General features: G+C 41.7%; 2 protein-coding genes across 2 annotated transcripts in view; both read right to left on the bottom strand.

Moving 5' to 3' along the window:
- The window catches only part of LOC308265016 (olfactory receptor 2G6-like), a gene marked incomplete at both ends in the record, with an annotated part of 658,093 nt that overhangs the window by 385,506 nt on the left and 248,802 nt on the right, over positions 1 to 23,785 (bottom strand). The gene's annotated exons all lie outside the window — the stretch shown is intronic.
- LOC308265525 (olfactory receptor 14C36-like) lies at positions 18,041 to 18,973 on the bottom strand (the record flags this gene model as incomplete). Its single annotated transcript, XM_080699323.1, has 1 exon — positions 18,041 to 18,973. The coding sequence occupies one exon, from the start codon at positions 18,971 to 18,973 to the stop codon at positions 18,041 to 18,043; it is 933 nt and encodes a 310-aa protein (XP_080555449.1).

Below are 23,785 nucleotides of genomic sequence, written 5' to 3'. Positions count from 1 at the left end.
ATCATTGTTTACAAAGAAGGGCCAGGCCTAGATCATCCCAGGGACGGGCTAATAATAGCCTTTTTATTACTATTTTGTTTTTTTTTTCTATTTTTTTCTTTCTGTTTCCTTCCTCTCTCTCTCTCTCTCTCTCTCTCTCTCTCTCTCTCTCTCTCTCTCTCTCTCTCTCTTTCTCTTTCTCTCTCTCTTCTTTCTTTTGAGGGGTGCTGGGAACTGAACTTCTACTACTGAGCTACACCCCCAGCATTTTTATTTTTTTGTGTTTGAAACAAGGTCTCATTAGGTTGCTGAGAATCTTGCCACATTGCTGAGTCTGTCTTTGAACCTTCTGTCTCAGCCCCCCAAGTACTGAGATTATAGGCATGGGTCACCATGCAAAGTAAGACTAATCCTGGATCTCATCTTCTTACTTCTGCCTGACAAATATTTTTTCCATGACAAATTCCAGATCCAATATTCAAAATACTTTTTTTAGTTGTTTTATTGGTGCATTACAGTTATATATCTTAGTTATATATCTTAGTGGAGTACAAGATAGTATAGGCCATACATGCACACATCATCCAATTAGCCCCTACCCAATTCTTCCCACCCCATTTCTTTCCCCATCCCTCCTTCTCATGTTTGGCTTAGTGATTGACTTTTTTATGTGTTTCACGTACATCATGTACATTAGTCCTCTGTGTTGTGACCACAGTAACCTTGGTTTGAATCCAAGTCAGGGCAATATACATCGTTTGAGATCCAGTGTTTTTTTTTTTTTTTTTTCCAAAACATGGTAGTGGAGACAGTTCAGGAAAATTGCTTGCAGGAATTGGACGAGTTCCTCATGTAATCTGAGCACTAAAAAGACAAATGTTCAAAATATTTTAAATCAGAGTTTAAAATTTTAATTTTGGATTTTTTAAATGCAGTCTCAGTACTTCCATACTTACCCCTTCAAAGTATTCTTGCACTGACAAATGTATTGCTTTGCTGTAATTAAATACCATGAATGACACCGCATATGCCTGTGTGTACTTGTCTCTTGGTATGCCTGTCATAATCTATACTTCTTAAGAGCAAGGAGGACACTCTATTTACTTTTTTTTTCTGTACTTGATGCACACCTTATGGCTTTTTTTTTCAGTGCTGGATATGGAACCCAGAACTTTTAGCATACTAAGCAAGTGGTCTACCACTGAGCTATACCCTCAGTATAGCTCATTTATTTAGTAAACTGAGAAGTGCAGAACCCTGAAATGAGCTCCTAGGTCCAGAAATTACTCACCATTTTCACTTGTATGTGCTAGGTACCACTGAAAGTCAGTATGCAGAAGGTAGAGATCTAGAGAGAGATCCTTGGTGGGATCATGCAATGTTTTCCCTTTTGATACACATTTTCTGTGCCGGCACAATTCCAGATGTGAAAGGAAATGAAGGCACCTGTCTTAGGCTTTGCTCATTCCTCTATCTGATAAGCCATAATGTTTGTGTGGAGAAATTATCACAACTGCAGGTTGAAGCAGCTCTCCTGAGGGGACACTGGAGTGGAACCTGATGGTGGTCTAGGTGTATCAGCACCCCCAAGCTCTGGGGAGCTCCCCAATGCACCCAGGTCATTACACATACACCAATAGGAAAGTATCCCCAGACACTTTCCCATCTCCCATAGGATCCATGAGAAAAGAAGACCGTGAGAATTTTTTCCCTTGATATAAAAAGAAATTAACACTAAATAAAATTGGAGGACTCAACCTATTGTTATTCAAAAGATATAAATCCCATGGGCTATTTGCTTCCTTACCTATTTCCAAGAATTATTATGTGGCAAAAAGCAGCTGAGGCATAATGAGTCAAATCCTGCAAGAGTAGGATCGGACTATTCTCCTTCTTCTTAGATCTACTAAAAATATGGCAAAAGCATTTTGATATCTTATTACTGATAATTTTATATATGAAAAAGAAAAGACCCATTTTTTTTTGCCTGGTAACAGAATTTCATGATGCATGAACTAATAGCTTATTAAGGCACTAACAGGGTGAATTTGTTTTATTTATTTCTATTTTTGAATTTGAGAGAAATATATCAGCATGCATGGGTTTATATTTTAGTTTCAAAACTAACTACAAGGAAATTGAGAAAGTATCTTGAACTCCTTTATTCACTAGATTGCGACTATGTACCCAGGTCCATAATGTTGTTATAGAGGTAAAAATATGGCTGGCTTAAATTTTTTAAAAATAAAGAAAAAATAAGCACATGAGTAGAAACCAAGACCTTTGTAATCAACAAGGTGATAGCAGATAAAAATCAGTCTAATTAGTTTGAGTCAGTTATCTAAGGGATTGATCAAAATGATTTGATGGATACTTCTGGTTAGATATAGTGACATAATTAAAGAGAATACTTCACACAGGTGAATGTGTACCATTTGTAGTATGTGGATATGTACTCTATACATATGCAGACCACCTCCATACTTTCCTCTTCCTGTATAACAGAGCAGATTTACAGAAGGCCTATAAAGCAAACAGGAATCTTACACTGAAATCATACACTGAATGTTGGCGCTTGGAGAACAAACAGGATTAATAAATCCCATTGTTCCCAATCTCTCTACCCCTTTGGGATGCTAAATTTAAAATCACCAAAATCATTCTAAATTTGTCTCATTACTTTTGCTGGCTAATAAGGTTATTTTATTTCCCATTCTTAGCCCACTTCACATACTACCCTTCTCTGGAGTACCTTCTTTCAGGCCTTGCCAACATGCTAGAAGGATTAGTTTATTTAGTCAGTCTACTTGATAAACCTGTCACTTGATTCAGAAGAGGGAACTTAAAGAATAAAAATTAGTTATAAAATTAGTTCTATGAATAGATCATCTAGTCTTCTGGAAATATATGATTCTATATCTGGGCATAGTCCTAGAACATTATAATTAGGAAAAAGTAGAATCTAAAGCTCAAGTTGACCTTTTCATTATTGTATCTAATCATACATCTTGATGATGTTCTAGTACTTTCTGAGCCCTCCTCAGTTTCCACCCCACTTCCTCTTCCTCCCCATTTTCCCATTCTCAACACATTGACTAGCTTTGATAAGTATGTGCATGTATATAATGACCATTGAGGTATTTTACTCTTCAAGCCTTCCTCCCCACTTCCATAACTCTCAGGTCCCCTCCTTCACTTCACTAAGGTTTCTCCTCCTTTGTCTGAAGACCCTTCTGTGTCCCAGTTTCTTTCTAGCTTCTGGTAATCTGATGTGCCCATATGGTTTCAGTCATTTACATGCTTGTCTTTCAGAGAAAGTGAATGCCATTTCATACAGTGACTATTCATATTTTATCCTCATAGTTAGACATAGAAACTGTCACTCTGCTAATATTTATTTATTTATTTATTTATTTACTTACTTACTTACTTACTCACTCACTCACTCACTCACTCACTCACTTACTTACTTATTTATTGTGATACTGGGGGTGGAACCCAGGAGATTTTCTACCTCTGGGCTATACTTCCAGACCTATGTCATATTTAATTTGGAAACAATTTCACTAAGTTGCTGAGAGCCTCACTAAGTAGCTGAGGCTGGCTTCAAATCTGTGCAATCTTCCTGTCTCAGCCTCCCAAGCGTCAGGATTACAAGCCTGTGCCACCATGCCCGGCTAAAACCTGTTTTAAACTTTTAAATTTCTGCTTTGCTGCAGGGGGCCAGTCTGGGAGTTTAGGACATTTCTGACATTCCTTAAGAATTTTGTACTGGGTGAGGTGGCACATGTTTGTAATCTCTACATTTGGGAGGCTGAGACAGGAGGATCTGGTTCAAGGCCAGCTTCAGTTATTTAGTGAGGCACTTTGCAACTCATTAAGACCCTGTTTTAAAATAAAGAATAAGCCGGGCGTGGTGGCGCACGCTTGTAATCCCCGCGTTTGGGAGGCGGAGACAGGAGGATCGCGCAGGTTCGAAGCCAGCCGTGCGTGCTGGCTTAGGAGACCCTGTTTCCAAAAATGAAAATGTAAAAATAGGTCTGGGAGTGTAGCCCGGAGGTAAAAGGGCTTCCAGGAACCCCAGTACCACCAATAAATAAATAAATAAATAAATAAATAAATAAATAAATAAAATAATAAATAAATAAAAAATAAAGAATAAAAAATAGGGCTAGAGGTGTATCTTGGAGGTAGAATGCCCCCTGGATTCCATCCCCAGTACTGAAAAAAAAAAAAAAAAAGCTTGTACAAGGGTCATGCTATCTCTGGATAGCCTGGTATACGTATGTGGCAGTAGCCTGTAGCTCTCTCAAATCCCTTGAGCTGTCGAGGGCTGCAAGGGTGAGGGAAACTGAGAATAAGATGAACTCTTTCTGCCCCCAGATTGCAAGAGTCCTTTTTTAGTATGATTCCAAAATAAGTGACCTCGGCCTCATAAAGCTGAGCTTTGTTTTTTGAAATTTTATCGCCTCTCAGCTAAGAAGGTATGGAGAGATCGTGTAACTTCTTCATAATCCTTTAAAGAGAGACAGGATAGTAATAGATTATCTACACCTTGAAGAAGTCTGGCTTGTGGGCAATTCCAGTCCTTTAAATCCTTAGTCAATGTCTGTCCAAATATATTTAGCCTGTCTTTAAACTCCTGAGGCAGTACTGTCCACATTAACTAATGTCCCTCTTCCCTGAGGTCTTCAAAGGCAAAACGTGGCTGGCTGTCTGGATGGAGAGGAATGCAGAAAAAAGTATTCTTCAAATCTACTCACTGAGTAGCGCTGAGTCCTGTATGGAATCTGTTAGTAAGGTGTAAGAATTAGGGACCACCAGATGGAGAGAGATTACTGCCTCATTAATAAGCCTGAGATCTTGTATCAAATGTCATTAATCTTTTCCCTTTTTATGCATAGGATAGGAGTGTTATAGGGGTTCACACATTCTACCAATAAACCTAGGCTTATCAGGCTATTTACAATGGGTAACAATCCTTCCTTTACCTCAGGCCTGAGGGAATACTGCTTTTGTTATGGGAAGTTGAATGGGTCACCGAACTTAATAAGGATGGGTTTGGCAGAAAGAGCCTGAACCACTGTCCTGCCACCTGCCCATACTAATGGAGGACACGGAGGAAGCCTGAGGTACGAAAGGTTCCAAGAGAGTTAAGGTGGTTTGGCGAAAGGCCAAACTTTCCGAGACTCTGGGTGACTCCTGGTCTTTCCGGAATTTCATGCCCCCGGCCCACCGGTGAGAGCAGGAATTGGCCGCAATCACACTTTTAATAATCTTTAACCAGGTCTCTTTGTTCCCCCTTGCTCTTGTAGTTTCCCTTTAATAATTGTATTTTGTAAGCACATGACTTATTTTCTATATCAATCACTCTGTATTGTACTTTGATGTTTTCTTTCTCATGAAGTCATGATTTTAGCATAGCTAAAAAAGGGTATAAAAACTTAGTCCTGGAGAATAAAGTTGTCAGTTGCCCATCAGGCAATTGTCAGTGTTTTCATTTCAGTGCAGCTGCTCATCAGGCAGCTGTTCGCGTGTCCATTTCAGGTCTCTCTCTCCCAAGTCCTGGAGACGAATCTCCACACATACTGCTGACCTACTACTACAGGGAAATACCCAGATGTTTCTTAAGGAAGAATTAATCCTACCCTGGATTTTGACATATATCTCTTCCCAGCAATGGGGCTGGAACCTCTGGTATGAATAATAAAGAATGGGAGATAGAGGTCACCCAGGAGCAGGCTAAATCTTGAGTGAGGAAATGTTCTAGAGGCTGTCCTGTTAAGCCTCTAACTATTTGTGTATGGGAGAATCTTGGGCCAGGAGAAAAAGGCAATTCAGAGAATCTTGTGCCTGTGTCCAATAGAAATCAGACATTCTATGACCACAGCATAAAGGTTTCCCAAAGCTCCTCAGTCTTAATCCAGGTGATGGGATCTTGGAGGAATGGCCATGGGATCCATCATTGGGAACCTGGATCGGAGGAAACCAGGACAGGAGGCATTCGGACTTCCAGTGCTTTCCCTTACACTGTCAGTAGGGCTTTGGAGGGTTTTTACGACCTCCTTTTTGGGGGCACTCACACTGGAAATGCTCCGGCTTCCCACACCTATAAAAAACTTGAGCCTGGGTTTTTGTGGAATTAGCACTTATTCATGTGACAGCCAGAATTTTCCCACAACATCTGTCTGTTTTTCTCTTTCCATGTTCCTATTGTTATAAACTGAGTTAGCATCCTACAGAAGTGATTATAGATTAAATTTGTCTGAATCCAGCCAGGATAGTGGCACATGCTTGTAGTCCTAGTACTTGGGAGGCTGAGACAGGAGGAGGGCAGGTTCAAAGCCAGCCTTAGCTACTTAGTGAGGCTCTCAGCAACTTAATGAGATCATGTTTCCAAATAAAGTATAAAATAGGTCTGGAATCATAGCTTGGAGGTAGAAAGCCACAGGGTTCCACCCCCAGTGCCACAAAAAATTGTCTGAATCCAATACCAGTTTTTTTAAAATTTTCTTTTAATATCAGGTGTGGACTGAGTTAAGAATTTATCTCTGAGAATGGCAACCCTTCCTACTGAGTCTGGAGTCAGGTTGGTTAATTTTATCATGGCTTCCTTTAGTCTTTTGAGGAAGGCCACTGGGGACTCTTCTGAACTCTGATAGGTAGCTGCCAGTAAGCTATATTTGAGGGGTTTGGTCTTAGCTCGTCTTAGTCCCTCTATTATGCAATGAGTCCTATACAGAAAATGAACCTTTTTTCTAATCATGCCTTATATTCTTAGGGTCCCACTTCAGATCATATGATGGGATCATTTGGTACTCTCTCTCACAGAGGGTTTTTGAGAATTATAATAATCATCACCCATATCCCTAGCCTTTTTCTATACTCTCTCTTTCTCCAGTGAAGTCGGGATTTGAATCTAAGAACAACCTGACATCTTTCCAAGTCAAATCATATAAAGAATTGTATAACCTAAGTACCAGCACATATTGATCAAGATCAGTGGAGTAAATGTCAAGGCCCCTGTTAATTCTTTAAAATCAGCCAGTGAAAATAGCTTATTGGACAGTGTGGAATCCAAACTCTCCTCCTCCCATTGTAGTTAGGGAAAACATTCCTTTTAGTCCCCTTGGAACTAGTTCTGAATGCTGTTTTTTAGTTTTGGATGCCTCTTGGGTCCCCTGGTCAAAAAGGGTAGTATCATGGTGGAGGCCTATTTAGACACAGGTGTTAAGGGGGCACTCTGTTGATGCTACAGGTCTTACAAGATGGTCATCCAGCTTTTTATGGGGTCACTTGCTCTTTGGGGTTTGCCTCCATTGCTGCTGCTAAGGTTTTCTCAGGCTTACAAATTTTGAATAGGTCTGGATGGCTTTGGAGATAATAAAAAAGCTTAATAGATGGAATCTCATTTCATTTGCCCTCCCTCCCTCATAGAACAAATGTAATGGAAAGAGAACATTAAAGTTTAAGCTTCTCTACAGTGGCCAGGCTGCTCCATTCCCCTGAGTACTGTGGTACTGTGGTCAGGCTTGAGTGAAGAAGAAAATCAGAACTGTTTTGTTTAAGATCTGGGGGTCAAATATATTCCAGTGTTTGAGGATGCATATGAAAGGAGGAGTTTGAGCTTCCACTTTAGATTGATAAGATTCTATGAGAGAGAGAGAGAGAGAGAGAGAGAGAGAGAGAGAGAGAGAGAGAGAGAGGTTGGGCTCACTGGTTTGTCCTGGGGAGTTCGCCTTTCTCCTCAACATATTTCATCCTGCACCCTATGAAAGTGAAGCTCAACTGGGGGCAAATCTAACGAAGTATCTTGCATGAGCTTTGTGATGGCAGCTCCTCATGACTCACTTCAGTCAGGCCCCTTAAGAGCTTCATCCGGAGTCATCCCAGATCCTTCTTCTATTTATCCCCCTTCCTCTCTCTGTCCAGATAAGGTCCCTTATATCTCCTCCTAAAGCGTAGAAAATTTGGTGCTTCCAATTAATAAAATGCTGTATTTCCCAGAATATTCTTATCAGACATGGGCAGATTGTAGCTAGCAGAGAAGGAATCTGGAGTGTGGGAAGACCCTGTCTTTCCTTATTCCACCTCAGGGAGAAAGTTGCATTAGCTAGGTGGGGATATAACCTAAAATTGCCAGTAAGTAAGAGGCAGCAATCCACGAATGTTCTTCTCTGCTAAATTCTGCACAGGGGGCCAATGACAGCCTGTGCTCCATGAGCTTATGGAGGAGAGGAATCCAGGACTCAGAGACCAGAGTCCTTAGTATACACCATTGTGGGGCTTGCCCACAAAAGGGTCAGGGTATCTGATGAGGGCACAAATGGCATATGAGGAGATGGACATCTTCCCCAACTCCAAGTTCCCATAGGTCTTTTAAAAAGCGTCCCATCTTCGATGAGGGCAGAATGGATAGACACTCATATGGAATCCCACAAGAAAAGTATGGGTTTCCTTGAAGCCTCAATAAAGAACAAGCACTGGCCCTGCTCATCTAACATAGGCAGTAGGCAACAAGGATCCTACCTCTAAGGGTGTGGATCCTACGTCATGACTGGCTGCCACTGAGCCCTTTAGTTATTTGGGAGGAGGCTCAAAGTTCCTTCCCTTCTTGTTTACTATACACTCTTTAAAGGGAATTTCTTCCTGTAGGGGATCAAATCTAAGGATATTTTTGTGACTGGGGGTCCCTATGAACAATAATTGTACCCTAGCTTCCCAATGGTCACTGGTAATCCTATGTGAATTCTTTATCACTCACAGGAAGGTTGATGACTTTTAAGGTGCAGTTGTATAAAAAAAAAAAATCACTGTGGACATGCCATGGAAACCACTTGGAGATATGATTAAAAAAACAAACCCACCGTTGAGGGTGCAGTGATGTTAAACCACCACCAGGTGTCAGGGTGTCACTGTTGCTCTACGGTTGTTTCAAAGCCTAAAGTTCTAAAGTCTACAACCAAGGCACTGGGCCACATCCCGTAAGTAAAAGTTATTACTTAAAAGTTATTATTGAGGCGCACGCTTGTAATCCCCGCGCTTGGGAGACGAAGACATAGGATCGCGAAAGTTCGAAGTCAGCAACGCTGGTTTAAGAGACCCTGTTTCCAAATAAAAAAGTATAAAAATAGGTCTGGGAGTGTAGCCCTGAGGTAGAAGTCTTTCCAGGAACCCCAGTACCACAGCTATGGGCAACATCAGAATGTGGGCATTGCAGGGTTTTGCACTCCACGTCACTTTTGGCAGCATTTATGGGGTATAGTTATCTGGGCTGTGGCATCTCAGGAGTGGAGGGTCCCACAAACTGTCCCAAGAGCACAGGGTCCCCGCAGAGTCAGCAGTGAGGGCCCCCTAATGCTCCAGCATTCCCCTCCTTCTTTTTCTTTATCATCATTCCCACCAGCACTCTGCCATCTCTATATCGATTTCCTGATTCCATCTCTTAAAGTGTGTTAAGTGTGCATATGAGTCTACTGACTGCTGAGGCGAATATTACTTCAAATTAATTATATCATGGTTACAATTCTTTTAAACAGTGAGTAATTATATTGTGCTCAATTTCTGAATGACAATTAGTGGTGATTTTTTAAAAAGCTAATAGAGAAAGCTCTTTGTGTGTGTGTGTGTGTGTGTGTGTGTGTGTGTGTGTGTGTGTGTGTGTTTAAGTATAGGAAATGGTGTTTTGATACACATAATTAAATAATTACTTGTTCTTACTGTCAAGCAAATTAATGTGTCTGTCTCTTTATGTGTCATTTATCCTAAGGTGAAGGACATTTGCATGAGGCTTTGGGCTTCACTTTAATCCTAGATGGGGTAAAACTTTGGGGATGCTGCAGTGAGGACAAGGACTTGAGGAAGTAGACCATTACATGTTGAATTGTGTCCTCCCTAAAATATTAAATGATGATGTCCTGACCCTGAGTTCTTCAGGATATGACTTTCTTTGGAAATAGGGTTGTTTCAGATGTAAGTAAGACCCTGGAATATATTAGACCTTTAATTCGGTACTATCAGGATTATTCTACAATTGATACTTTGGACACATGAAGATGATGTCATGGGTAGATTGAATTACTCAGTCTCCAGCCAAGGAACTACCAGAAATCAAGGCAGAGGACTGGGACAGTTCTTCCCCTGCCACTGAATGGGATGCATAGCCCTATCCACACTCCGATCTTAGACTTGTGTTTCCTAGAGCTCAAAAACAGTATTACTGCTGCTCTAGGCCATCCAGGTTACAGTTGTCAGTTAGGACAGCCCTAAGAAGGCATTACAGTGTCTTTTGGTTTGGGAAAGGATGGCTGAGTAACAGAAAGAAGACAATTCTCCCTAAGATAATATTAACTTAATATTTCTAGATATTAGTAGCATAAGTGGCAGCTCCTCTGTGCCCATGAGGGAAAGCACTGGCCTGGCCTGTGAGTCTAGAGGAGCTCATTCTACAGCCTGGGCAGAGCTGGTGCTCCTCTTGCTGGATGGGTTGGAGGCGTGGTGCATGTTGGAGCCAAACACTTCCAAGGATAAGCTGAGGCTGCTCAGCTGCCTGCATGGGCAGAATCTTTTTCTGAGGCAGTCAGTGAATTCATCGTGCAAAGTCAGTCAGTTGCCTGCAGAATCTGTAGGGACAAGGAGGTTTGGAGGCCTATGGAGAGTAGAGCCACCACGAAGAGGCAGGATGCCCCTAGCTGACCCAGGAAGTCCACTCCAGAAACACCAGAAAATGCATTTCTAGCCCTAAGCAGCCTAGACGCTTGGCCCCAATGGGCTCCACTTGCAAGGAGAGTATGATGAAGAGCTAGAAGCTTCCCAAGCCTATAACTATGTTACTCTGAGGAAGCAACAAGGTTGATGTGGAATTTAACAAAACTTTCCCAACAGTGGGAAGCCTTTTAGCAGAGCCAGTTTCTTCAGAAGAGGAGAACCCTTCCTTCTTTCATTCATTCATTCATTCATTCATTCATTCATTCCAAGTTAAGATGTGCATGGGAGCTGGGGTCAAAAAAGAAGAAATGGACCAGCAAGATGTCTTTGCCCTTAAGCATAAGAGGGGACAAAATGTTAGGGTAGAAGTGCCCTTCCTGAGACTGGGAAGATTCCAGGCAACAAAATGGAAGCTGTATTACGAGGAGAGTGATTGAGAGAGGATGAATTCTAGAAACCAATAGAGAGGTAATGGAAAACGTAAACAGCAGGGAGTAACAGAGAATCAGAGAGAACTCAGAGAAGGGCGGTATTCTAACTGCAATTTGGCTGTGAGCTGAAGAAAGAAACTTGCAGGCATCCCAAAGATGACCACAGACTGCCATCCTAACTGTGTTTCTACCAGTGTTAAGTCCACTTCAGAAGTTTTGGACCCAAAGGGAGTCCTGCATAAGTGAGCTTTAGAGAAGAGATGCCCAGCAAGCTCTGAGTGCTCCAACCAGGAGTGTCATGGAGGGTCCTACTGTGGGGACTAACCTCTTCTGGGGTCCAAGAAACATGGAACAGTCCCTTTGGGGTCCCTGGGGATACCTTGTCACCGTGGCTAGGCCAGTGATGGCCACACAAGGTAGCCTAGAACAAGAGGAGTGTCTGTGCGAATGTGCCAAGACTCAGGAGCAGCTGAGGGTGGCTGTAATGAGGAGGGGGCAGAGTTTTCAGTGGTCAGTGGTTTCACCCTCTGTGACAAAGAGCAAGACCTGGCGCGTGTGGGGAGTCAGATCTGAGGGTGTGGAGGCTGAGGCTGGCAATTCTCTCTGTTCCTTGGGTATTTCCATCTCTGGCAGGAGTATTCTGGTGACACACAAGGACTTGGACCATTCTGCCCAAACTCCTTCATTCCACAGGCCAGGAGCCAATGTGGGGAACTTGCCAATTGCTAAGCCTATCTATTCCAGTTATGCATTCTGAATCAGGGGAAATGACCCTAGAATGGCTTCAGGGCCACACTGACCTCACTGTGAAATGAACCCGAGCTTAACCTCCATGGACCAAGTGCTGATCTCCTACATAAATGCCGTGATCGGTGGGCAACAGTGATATTTTATGTTTCCTGCAGTTACTTTCAGTCCACAGCTGGTATCGCATAGTCCCTCTTTCCTTCCTCTTCCCTCATGAACAGTCACCCGGGTGAAAGGACAGAGGGTCTTCTGCAGGAAGCGGGAGGAGAGGCAGTGCAACTTGTCAGCAGTGTAACACTGTTCTACCGTAAATGATGCATACCCTCTTCTTCCTTCAGTGATTCTGTCTAGAATCTGGCCCGTATCGTATCTGGCAGATGGAGAACCTGTGACTCTCAGTTTGAATGATTCAAGTTAGACTTCTGTTCACTTGAATGCAAACCCTTCTCCTTCTAGAGATTAGTGAGAACACAGTACATATGCATTTGTTTAGCTTCTAAGAACACCACCAGTGAGTCAAGGTCATAGTGCTTTGTGTTGGAATATTCACTTGGGCTCTGCTGTCCATCATGGTGAATACACCTTACATCTGAAGTAATGATGCTCAGCTTCTCAGCCCATGTTGTCCTGGGATTAGATTAGCCCCATAGCATTTTAATTTCCCAAATCAGTGACACTGCTTTCTGCCGGAATTTCTGAGCTTCAGAGAAAACAACTACAAAACAGTCTAAGAATTCCAGGGCATCTCTGAAAAATGTATTTCTTTTTTTTTTCTTTTTTCTTTTTGCGGTACTTGGGATGAAACCCAGGGCCATTCTACCTCCGAACTACACCCCAGCCCTATTTTTTTTATTCTTTGTTTTGAAGCAGGGTCTCACTAAGTTGCAAAAGGCCTCACTAAGTAGCCGAGGCTGTTCGCGATCCTCCTGTTTCAACTTCCCTAATGTTTCGATTACAAGCATGTGCTACCAAACCTGGCTTATATTGCTATTTTTTTGCTGAAACATGTTTCCTCTGGAACCTCTCAAAGTAGGTAAGCCATCCCAAATAATAAATCCATTATGGTGTTCCTAATAACATCTTAAAATACTAAATAATAAATTTAGGAATAGGTCAAAATAGCATTTTAATACTTCTATAGTACATAAAGGCAGTTTTTTCAAGTTAGCTTGATCTAGTGGTAAACAACCTTTTAGCCAATTTCAACAAATCAGACAAAAATATAGTGCTCTTTTAGTAACACCCCAGGCTGCTACATTAAAACTGAGATCTTTGCTAAGGGTCTATATCAATCAACTAGACTTGATGCCCCCCCTCCCCCACAATGTCACTATACAGGATTATTTTAGCAGAGCAGAAGCTAGCATCTTCGAGAAAAACTTACCTCTAGCTTTGAAAACTTCCCAGATTTTTCCTACCAGCTTGTTTCTTGTATTTTGTGCTATTTACTTATTTTCCACTGCCAAGTGTTTGCTTGTCAAATATTAGTAGATCTAATATACTGATAGTTTTTGTACTTTTAGGTTAAACAAATGTATTTAAATTTTCTTTGACATTGTGTGTGTGTGTGTGTGTGTGTGTGTGTGTGTGTGTGTGTGTGTGCTCACGCATATGTGCATGTCTGTGTGTGTGTCTTACTGGGGATTGAACCCAAGGGCATTCTATCTCTCAGCTACATCCACAGCCCTATTTTTATTCTTTATTTTCAAACAACGTCTCACTAAATTTTGAAGGGCCTCACTAAGTTGCTGAGTTTGGCCATGAACCTGCGATCCTCCTGTCTCAGCCTTTCAAGTACTGGGATTGCAAGCATGTACCACCATGCCTACCTTCTTCCACATTTTTAAGACTACTGATGTATTGTATAATAAAATTGTCTCTAGAAGTTACCATTTTACATATAGCCTATGATTTCATATTATTGGTTTTATTTATTTATTTGTTTGTTAATTGGTACTGGTAATTGAATGTGAGAGCATTTTTTCTCTGAGCTATACCCTTAGCCCTTTTTATTTGCTATTTTGAAGCAGAATCTTACTAAGTTGCTAAGGCTGGCCTTGAGCCTCCAATCCTTATGTCTCAGTCTCTCAAATACTATAATTATAGGAATATGCTACCACATCAAGCTATTTGAATAGTTTGAAATTCAACATGCATTTTAATTAATTAATTTTAATTGACATACATAAATTTTAATATATAATTTTGTTTGTTCCATAAAATTTTCTAATTAATTTTTTGTTATGCATATATGTTGAAATTGTCATGACTAATGAAAATATAATATGACATTTCAGGAAACAAAATTTTAAAGAAAACTAATTTATTTATTTGATATAATACATGTTGAAATATCTTAGAATACAGCACAAATAGATATTGATTTTCTGAAACTGAGTAAACATATTATTTTGACTAAATATTTAGACCACATAAGTTTTATATCTTTATAATTGTGAAATATCACTTCCTCAAAAGAGCTTTTAAGAACTAATATATTAGAAAAAAAATAATTGCCTTGTAACCTGGATGCCATTAAAATGGACAGTTTATTGCAATTTTACAATAATGGCAGATTCAGTCAGGTGAAATGCTGAGTGCTCTTCCTCAACAAATACAAGTAATTGTTTTTATCATCAAAAGAGTTGGCTAGAACTATTACTTTCTCAGTGGTCATTTTATAGACTTATTTTTCATTGTCCAAGTAGATTGAAGTATTAGTCTGGTTCTGTATAAATCTTAGATTGTAATTTCCTTAAGACTTAATTTTGTTAAATTTTAAAGTAATTTAATTTATTTAAATATATGCCATATTATTTAAATATGCATTTTATATTTCACTGATTAAATAAGGTTTCATAATGTGGCCTGTTTGTTATCTTCATACTTAATGTTTTAAAAATTCTTTCAGGGGGGGGCCGGACCGCACGTAGCACACCAGACCCCTGGAGAAACCGGGCCCAGTACCCTGGGTCCCGGGCAGGGGTCGCACGCTGGGTACACAAGCCAGGGCCTGGGTCGCGTGACTCTGGGCCCCGGGCCAAATTGCGCGTAGCACGCCAGACCCCTGGAGAAACCAGGCCCAGCAAGACCCTGGGTCCTGGGCAGGGGTCGGGTGGGGCACGCTGGACCCCGGAACAGCTGGGGCCTGGTCGCAGGACTCTGGGCCCCAGGCGGAGTAATGCAGAGCACGCTGGACCCATGGGAAAACTGACCAGGTCACAGTGCTACTGAGTGCCTGATCCCACTACCTCCTCAAACCACATACACTGTCTTCTCTTATTAAAAAAAAAAAAAAAAAGGAAAAGAAAAAGACAAAGAAAAAGGAAAAATATCGGAGAGGGGTTAAGAAGGCCATGGCAGATGCCAGGAAACTGGAGATGCAGACAAAACTTATCCAAATGCACTGGAACTTATGGAAAAATTCCCCGTGAAGGAGGACTGCTGTTTCTCTATATTGTTAAGAATCTTGGATATCACCTGTAAGGAGAGAGTTTAGCGGAGACAAAGGAGAAAGGCGGTGTTGAAAGCGGTCTCTGCGATGGTGGTGACTTGTATTCAGGAGAAGCAGAAATCAGATCCTACCAACCTTATTTTTGGGGAGAAATTACACCAAATATCGAATGCTACCGTCACACATGCTTAGGAACACTGGACAACATTCAGAGTGGAAAAAGAGCTTGGGAAGGATTTGAAATGGTGGAGGCAGTGGCAATGGCAGTGACCAGTACTCAGGGGAGGCAAAGATCTGATGCATTACACCTGGAACCTTTGAAATAATAACCCCAGAGGCAGAATGCTACCACCACGCACCCTCGAGAACGTGGGACAATTGGTTGGGCAAAGAGGGTGCTCAGACTGGGGCCTGCCAAGGGGTGAGGCCAGCGACGGACACAGAAAAGCTGGGATTGGAGCCTGTTGTGAGGCAAGGCCGGTGCTGGAGCCTCCAAGGCCGGGATCGGAGCCTGCCGAGGGGTTAGGCCGGTGCTGGGGCCAGCGAGGCCAGGATCGGGGCCTGTCGTGAGGCAAGGCTGGTGCTGGGGCCTTCAAGGCCGGGATCGGAGCCTGCCAAGGGGTTAGGCCGGTGCTGGGGCCAGTGAGGCCAGCATCGGAGTCTGCCATGAGGCAAGGCCGGTGCTGGGGCCTCCGAGGCCGGGATCGGAGCCTGTCAAGGGGTTAGGACAGTGCTGGGGCTAATGGCCGGCATCAGAGCCTGCTGTGAGGCAAGGCTGGTGCTGGGGCCTCTGAGGCTGGGATCGGAGCCTGCCAAGGGGTTAGGTCGATGCCAGGGCCAGCGGCCAGCATCGGAGCCTGCCACGAGGCAAGGCCGGTTCTGGGGCCTCCAAGGCCAGGATAAGAGCCTGCTGAGGGGTTAGGCTGGTGCCGGGGCCAATGGCCGGCATCGGAGCCTGCTGTGAGGCAAGGCCGCTACTGGGGCCTCCGAGGCTGAGATCAGAGCCTGCCAAGGGGTTAGGCCAATGCCAGGTCCAGCAGCCAGCATCAGAGCCTGCCGTGAGGCAAGGCTGGTGCTGGGACCTCCAAGGCCGGGATCGGAGCCTGCTGAGGGTTTAGGCCAATGCCAGGGCCAGCGTGGCCGCGATCGGAACTCACCATGAGGCAAGGCCGGTGCTGGGGCCTCCGAGGCTGGGATCAGAGCCTGCCAAGGGTTTAGGCTGGTGCTGGGGCCAGCAGCTGGCATAGGAGCCTTCCATGAGGCAAGGCCACTACTGAGGCCTCCAAGGCTGGGATTGGAGCCTGCCAAGGGGTTAGGCTGATGCCAGGGCCAGCAGCCAGCATCGGAGCCTGCAGTGAGGCAAGGCTGGTGCTGGGGCCTCAGAGGCCGGGATAAGAGCCTGCCGAGGAGTTAGGCTGGTGCCGGGACCAGCAGCTGGCATCAGAGCCTTCTGTGAGGCAAGGCCACTACTGAGGCCTCCAAGGCCGGATCGGAGCCTGCCAAGGTGTTAGACTGGGGCTGGGGCCAGCGAGGCTGTCATCGGAGCCTGCCATGAGGGAAGGCCGGTGCTGGAGCCTCCAAGGCCTGGATCGGAGCCTGCCAAGGGGTTAGGCCGGTGCTGGGGCCAGCAAGGCCAGGATCGGAGCTCACCGTGAGGCAATGCTGTTGCTGGGGCCTCCGAGGCCGGGATTGGAGCCTGCTGAGGGGTTAGGCTGATGCTGGGGCCAACAGCCGGCATCGGAGCCTGACAGGAGGCAAGGCCACTACTGGGGCCTCCAAGGCTGGGATCGGAGTCTGCCGAGGGGTTAGGCCGGTGCCGGGGCCAATGGCCGGCATCAGAGCCTGCCGTGAGGCAAGGCCGCTACTGGGGCCTCCGAGGCCGGGATCGGAGCCAGCAAGGGGTTAGGCTGGTGTCGGGGCCAGCGAGACCAGAATCAGGGCCTCCCATGAGGCAAGGCCGCTGCTTGTGCCAGCGAGGTCTGGATCAGTCCACTGGGTAGCTAGGCCACTACTGGGGCCATCAAGAGTGGGATCGGTACTTGCAATGCTGCATGCACAGAGAAATATCTCAGAAAATAAAAATCAGATGCTTCCCTTAATCAGCAAAAACTAGGAGGAAAGGGGCAAGAGGAAGAGGTCGAGCTACAGAAAGGGCTCTATAGTGAAGCAACTAAGGTGACCAATTAGAGAGTATGGAATAGGGGAGAATGGAGCCTCTTTAAAACACAGGAGGTACATAAACAAATGTATCAAAGTTAATCATCAAACAAGCATGGGATGGAGGGAGGGGGAGGGAATGGGATGGGGGCTGGATGAGGGCTAATTGGATGATGTGTGCTTGTATATCCTCTCAAGTCTTGTACTCCAATGTGATGTATGATTACAATGCACCAATAAAAAAAATTCTTTCAGGGAATTATTGACCTTTATGCTGATAAATATTTGATGAACTGGGAAACACCCAGTCTTTAGATACTCTCAGCAAATATTTTGAAACTTATCTATTCATTAAAACATATAGTTGCTATCATTCCTCAATTTTTGTGGAGGATGAACTGCAAAGGTAACATGAAACACAAACAATTATTTATAAAATTATTATGCAGTTTTCAATAGAATGATATTACAGGAGGCACTCTAACACGTAAAAGTTCAGACACAGTGTTTCTTATACATTTAAAGTCACTGGGAGAAATTAGGATAACAGTGTGATGCATATTTATTACATTCCTGAATAACATTTTCTTAATATTACTTTTCTTACAGCTTCCTTTACCTGCTTGTTTCTTAGACTGTAGAGGATAGGATTCAAGAATGGAGGAACAATGGTATAAAATACAGAGAGAATCACATCCTGAATTGTTTCTGAAGTTGCTGGAGGCTTTAGGTACACACAGGCAATAGAACTGAGGAAGACTGACACCACGAGGATGTGAGGGATACAGGTGGAGAAGGCCTTCCCTTGTTTTTGGGTTGGAAATTTGAGCACAGTAGAAAATATGCGAAAATATGAAATAGCAATAAAAACAAAGCAGCCACCACAGACCACCACGGCAGAGAGAAGAATAGAGAGCTCATTGCCAGAGGTGTCAGAGCAAGAGAGCCTCAGCAGAGAGGGGATGTCGCAGAAGAACTGAGGAACCACGTGGGACCCACAGAAGGGCATCCGTAAGGTGTTGCCAGTGTGGACACCTGCGTAGATCAGACCACTGAGAAGGGAGGCCAGGGTCATCCAGACACAAAGTTGAAAGTTCATAATAACCGAGTAACGGAGAGGCTGGCAGATGGCCACATAGCGGTCCCAGGCCATGACAGTGAGGAACAGAATCTCCACAAAGGCACAGTAAATAACTAAGAAGATTTGAGTTGCACAGCCAGCCACCGAAATGGTTCTGTTGTCAGTGAGAGCGTTCACACAGGCATTGGGGACAGTGACAGAAATGTAGCACAGGTCCAGGATGGACAAATTCCTGAGGAAGAAGTACATGGGTGTGTGAAGGTTCTGGTCCAGGGTGGTGACTGTGATGATGAGAAGGTTGCCTAGCATCGTGGCCAGGTACATCAGCAAGAACAACAGAGAGTACAGGAGCCTTAGCTGCCAGCCATCGCCAAAGCTCATGAGGAGAAACTCTGTCACCATGGTGGAATTGGCCATATAGTGGAAATGCTGGTTGCATGCAAGACAGAAAGATAAAAGATGAGAAGCATAAAAGAATTAAATAAATGCTTTAAATATTTTTCTTAAAAATGTGTATGTCTATTTTTTGTAATGTTTCTCTACACATGCTGAAAGCTGTCACATAAGTAAACTCTTTATTCCAAGAATGAACTTAGAACTTTTCATCTTTCTTTATTGATGTCCCTTTTCTTCCTTGTTCATGATATCATCATGTTCCCTTGTGAGCTAACAGATTTTAGATCTATCTTAAATACAACTTTGTTCTATATCTTCTTGATAATCTCATATTTGTGGTTCTTGTTTATACATATACTTTTTAAAATCAACTTGTCAATTATAAAAATATATTTCTATCATTTGATCAAATATATATAAACTTGAGCTTTACACCACTTGTTATTTGTTTCTTTATTAACTTATTATAATAGCCAACATAGGTCTATGTATATAGTAGTTCAACATAAATATATTTATCATAAATGAACACTGTCACTACTGCACGGAGATTTAAAATGAAACTCATACCGCCCTGTGGGGTGTGCAAACCTAGGTCTTATTTGATTTGTCAAAAAATATTTACTGGTGATTCATGCCTGTAATCCCAGCTACTCTGAAGGCTGAAGCAGGGAGATGAAAGTTTAAGGCCAATTTGGCAACCTTGGTGAGACCCAGTCTCAAAGTAAATTAAAAAGGGCTTGTGTTGTAGCTCAGTGACAGAACATTCACCTAGCAAGGGAGAGGCCTGGGATTCTATTCCCAGTACCAGGGGGAAAATGACTGTTCACATACAATCAAAGCTATTCCAGAAGCAAGGGTTTGGGGAGAGATGAAAAATATTGTTAATTTTAATTGTTTGATTTCCATAAGAAAAAACACATAATACTATATATAAAGACATTGATAAATATGAAAATGTCAATAAGAGTGAATGATGAGAACTACCTGTATAATCTGCAAGACATATTTCCCTTTTGGGAATGTTAAAAGAATAAGATATGTACTTAATATTTATAACATATCATAGAACTATAGACAATTTTTTGTTCGTGCATTGTAGTCACACATCTTAATGGGATAAAAGATGGTGGAAACATACATGCACACATCACCCAATTAGCCCTTATCCAATCCCCACTCTATTCCCTCCCCATCCCTCCTTCCCATGCTTGGCTTAGTGATTGACTTTGATATATTTAAGTACATCATGTACTTTAGAGAGTTTCTCTCTTCCCCTCTCCCATCCCCTCACTTAGGTCACCTTATTTGCTCCTCTATAGAATCTCCTTCTTACCATTTGATCCAGCAGTACCACTTCTGGATATCTACCCAAAAGAAAGGAAACCAAACTACCAAACTAATGCATGTGTATCTATGTTCATAGCTACACAATTCATCATTGCCAAACTATGGAACCAGACAAGATGTCCATCAACAGACGAGTGGATTACAAAACTGTGGGATATGTGCACAATAGAATTTTGCTCAGCCTTAAAGAAAAACACAATCACATCATTTACAGGGAGATGGATGGAACTGAAGGACATTAATGCTAAGTGAGATTAGTCAGTCACAAAATATAAGAAATCAGATGCTTTCCCTAAAATGCAAAAGCTAGGGAGAAATGGGTTAGAGGTGGAACTCTAGATGAAGAAGGAGATTCTATATAGACATTTTTAAAAACATTAAACCACCTACAGTTTTTGTCTTCCCAAAAGTTAGTAAATATCCAGTAACTAATTTGAATTGATTGAGTTTAATTGATGCTCTCTTTTTTATGGAAAAACTCTATTTTGGAAAACACTTCCTTTTTATTTGTGGAAAACACTTCCTTTTTATTTGACTTTCTTTTTTATGTATCATTTTTCTGGGAACTTTAGATTATGGGCCATCAAGCTAAAGTCACATGTAAAACTAATGAAATATATAAACAACTAATTCTTAGTACCTCAGATAGTCTCATGTAATTATTTATGATTGCTTTATGAACCTAGAAGGATTTTAATAAAAAGGTATAGTTCAATTATTTTTTCTACATCCCCAATTCTGTTAGTTCAATTGTTTTTAAAAAACATGACCTTGACAATTTTTGTGTGATTCAAAATGAAAACCCTCTTAAATATAAAGTTTAACAAATACGAAAACTTTCTTTCTAAAAACAATTTTTGAAGTTATATATAAAACAAATATAGCTAACATATTCCTCAATGTAAAAAATTGTTAGTAAGGACTGATAAAAGGGTTTTTTTCTTTGTGTAACTGGTAAAATAAGATGCCAATTCTTGTTGAGACTTTAAAAAATAAAAATATCTATTTTTTTTGTGGTACTGGGGTTCCTGGAAGCCCTTCTACCTTTGGGCTACACTCCTAGACCTATTTTATACTTTTTTATTTGGAAACAGGGTCTCTTAGGCCAGTGCAGCTGGCTTCGAACCTGTGCGATTCTCCTGTCTCCGCCTTCCAAGCATGGGAATTACAAGTGTGCGCCACCACGCCCGGCAAAAATATCTATTTTTTTTAGATAAATGTTAAAGAGGATTATTTTGGTTGACTGATTATAATAGTTATAATTATTTTCTAAATTATTCTTTCTCACTTAAAATAGCTACTGTTTTTAAGCCTTTGGAAAATACTGATGTAAACATGTTATATCTTGAAATACAAAATATGCTACCAAAGTTGTACAGTTATATTTTCACTTACTGGTATTTTATACATACACACATATGTATATCTACACATGATAAGATACGTCATATACTTTTATACTAAAGTATAAAATCCTGTTAACCATATAAAAGTATATGAATGATTGAAAAAAGTAAAAAAATTCTTATCAGTCAAGAAAAAAATATGTGAGGTTGACTTAGTGCTTGTATTTCAATAAATGCATTATATATTTGAAATATTTTATTTAGACAGCCATGTATGTAAATATCTACAGATATAATTATCTATTGTTCTCAGTTTCTTTCTTCTTTTTTTTTTTTTTTTTCGGGTCTGGGGATGTAACCCAGGGGCATCCGACCTCTGAGCTACACCCCCTTCCAATAAAAAGAATATTTTTTATTCTTTATTTTGAAATAGGTCTCACTAAGTTACGGAGGGCCTCACTAAGTAGCCGAGGCTGTCTGTGAACCGCGATTCTCCGGTTTCAGCCTCCCAAATGCTGGGATTACAAGCATGCACCACCACGTCTGACTCCTCGGTTGCTCTCTTCTAAGAGTACCATCCATTTGCCTATTTGGAATTTGTTGTCCTGATATAGATATCTTCTATGGAAATTTTATGTACATTTTAAAGTTAAATGAAGTAAAATCTGTTTGAAAATATTTTTTTAGGAATGAATACACTCGGCACAAAGAAGCAATTATCATCATGCTTTGTTTGTTTACATTTGAGTTAATTGCGTTCTTTGATATTAATATTGCTGTTGTAGATTTAGCAATAGAACAAGAAGAGCTGGGTGTAGTGATGAATACCTTTAATCTTAGTACCTGGAACAGGAGGATGGCAGGTTTGAAGTCAGCATTAGCAGCTTAGTGAGACCCTCAGCTACTTAGCTAGAACCTGTTTCAAAATTTAAAAATCAAGCAGGGCTGGGAGGTATAGCACAGTCCCTGGATTCAATCCTCAGTATCACAAAAAATAAAATTAAAATTAAAGTGTTTTGGGGATGTGATTCTGAGGTCATTCTCCAGAACTACCACCAAAAAAAAAAAAGAAAAAAGAAAGAAAAAAAAGAAGAAAAGAAAAGAAAGAACAAAGGAAAATAAAAAGAAAGGAAAATATAACTATAAAACTATAAAGAGAATTTTCTGTGCTTCTAGCCTCTTACAATTATAAACATCACTTTATACTTTTGAATAATTTATGTTATAATATTATCACTTGTTCACATCATAAAAATAAGTTGGACCATCTCACTGATATTCTAAGCACAAAGTACTCACTCTGAAGTTTGTCTGTTCTTAACCTGTTAAAAACAAACTCTCCTCTTTGGGGTACTTCAAATCAGATCCTGAAATGTTGTCTGAACAAATTTTCCATGAAGACAAGCTTTCAGAACTTCTCAAAATAAAAAAAGAAAAAAATTAAGTTGTATAAATACCCAAGCAGGTTCAGCTTCATATAAAGAAGTTGTTTGTCCACATTGTCACCAGCAAAGCCTCTGGGAGCAGCGCCAGCTGTCTGGTGCAGGAGGGACCTCCTGGGATATGTCAGCAAATAGTGATCTCCAGAGTCCAGGTGAATGGGACCTAATTAAAAATATGAGGATGGACAGAGGGTTGGACAACTAGAAATAGTTTTACCTGTTCATATGTGGAATGGTGATAAAATGAAGGAACTAAGAAAATGAGGAACAAAATCTTTCCCCATTCAGAGGGTTCATTGGTAGCTTCTGGGTGTATCTTGGAAACAATTCTTTTTCTTTTCTTATTTTTTTCTTTTTTTCCTGCAGTACTGGAGATGTAACCCAGGGGCAGTCTACCTCTGAGATATGCCTCCAGCCCAATTTTTTATTTTTATTTTAAAACAGGGTCTTATTGAGTTGCAAAGGACCTTACTTAGTAGCTGAGGCTGTCCACAAACTGGGATCCTCCTGTCTCAGCCTCCCAAAAGCTGGGATTACAAGTGTGCGCCATCACATTTGGCCCATTTCCTATATTCTGAGGAATACACTGAGGCAGGCATCACAACTTCATTTCTGAGAAAGATGATGTGTCTCTGCCCCAATCCTGCTAAACGGTGATGACTTCAATCATCCTATCTTTTAAAAACAGCAATTTA

This window comes from Muscardinus avellanarius, assembly GCF_963383645.1.
Source record: "Muscardinus avellanarius genome assembly, chromosome: 7".
NCBI lineage: Eukaryota > Metazoa > Chordata > Mammalia > Rodentia > Gliridae > Muscardinus > Muscardinus avellanarius.
The sequence above is the reverse complement of the archived record's forward strand: the minus strand, read 5'-3'. Positions and strand labels throughout refer to the sequence as shown.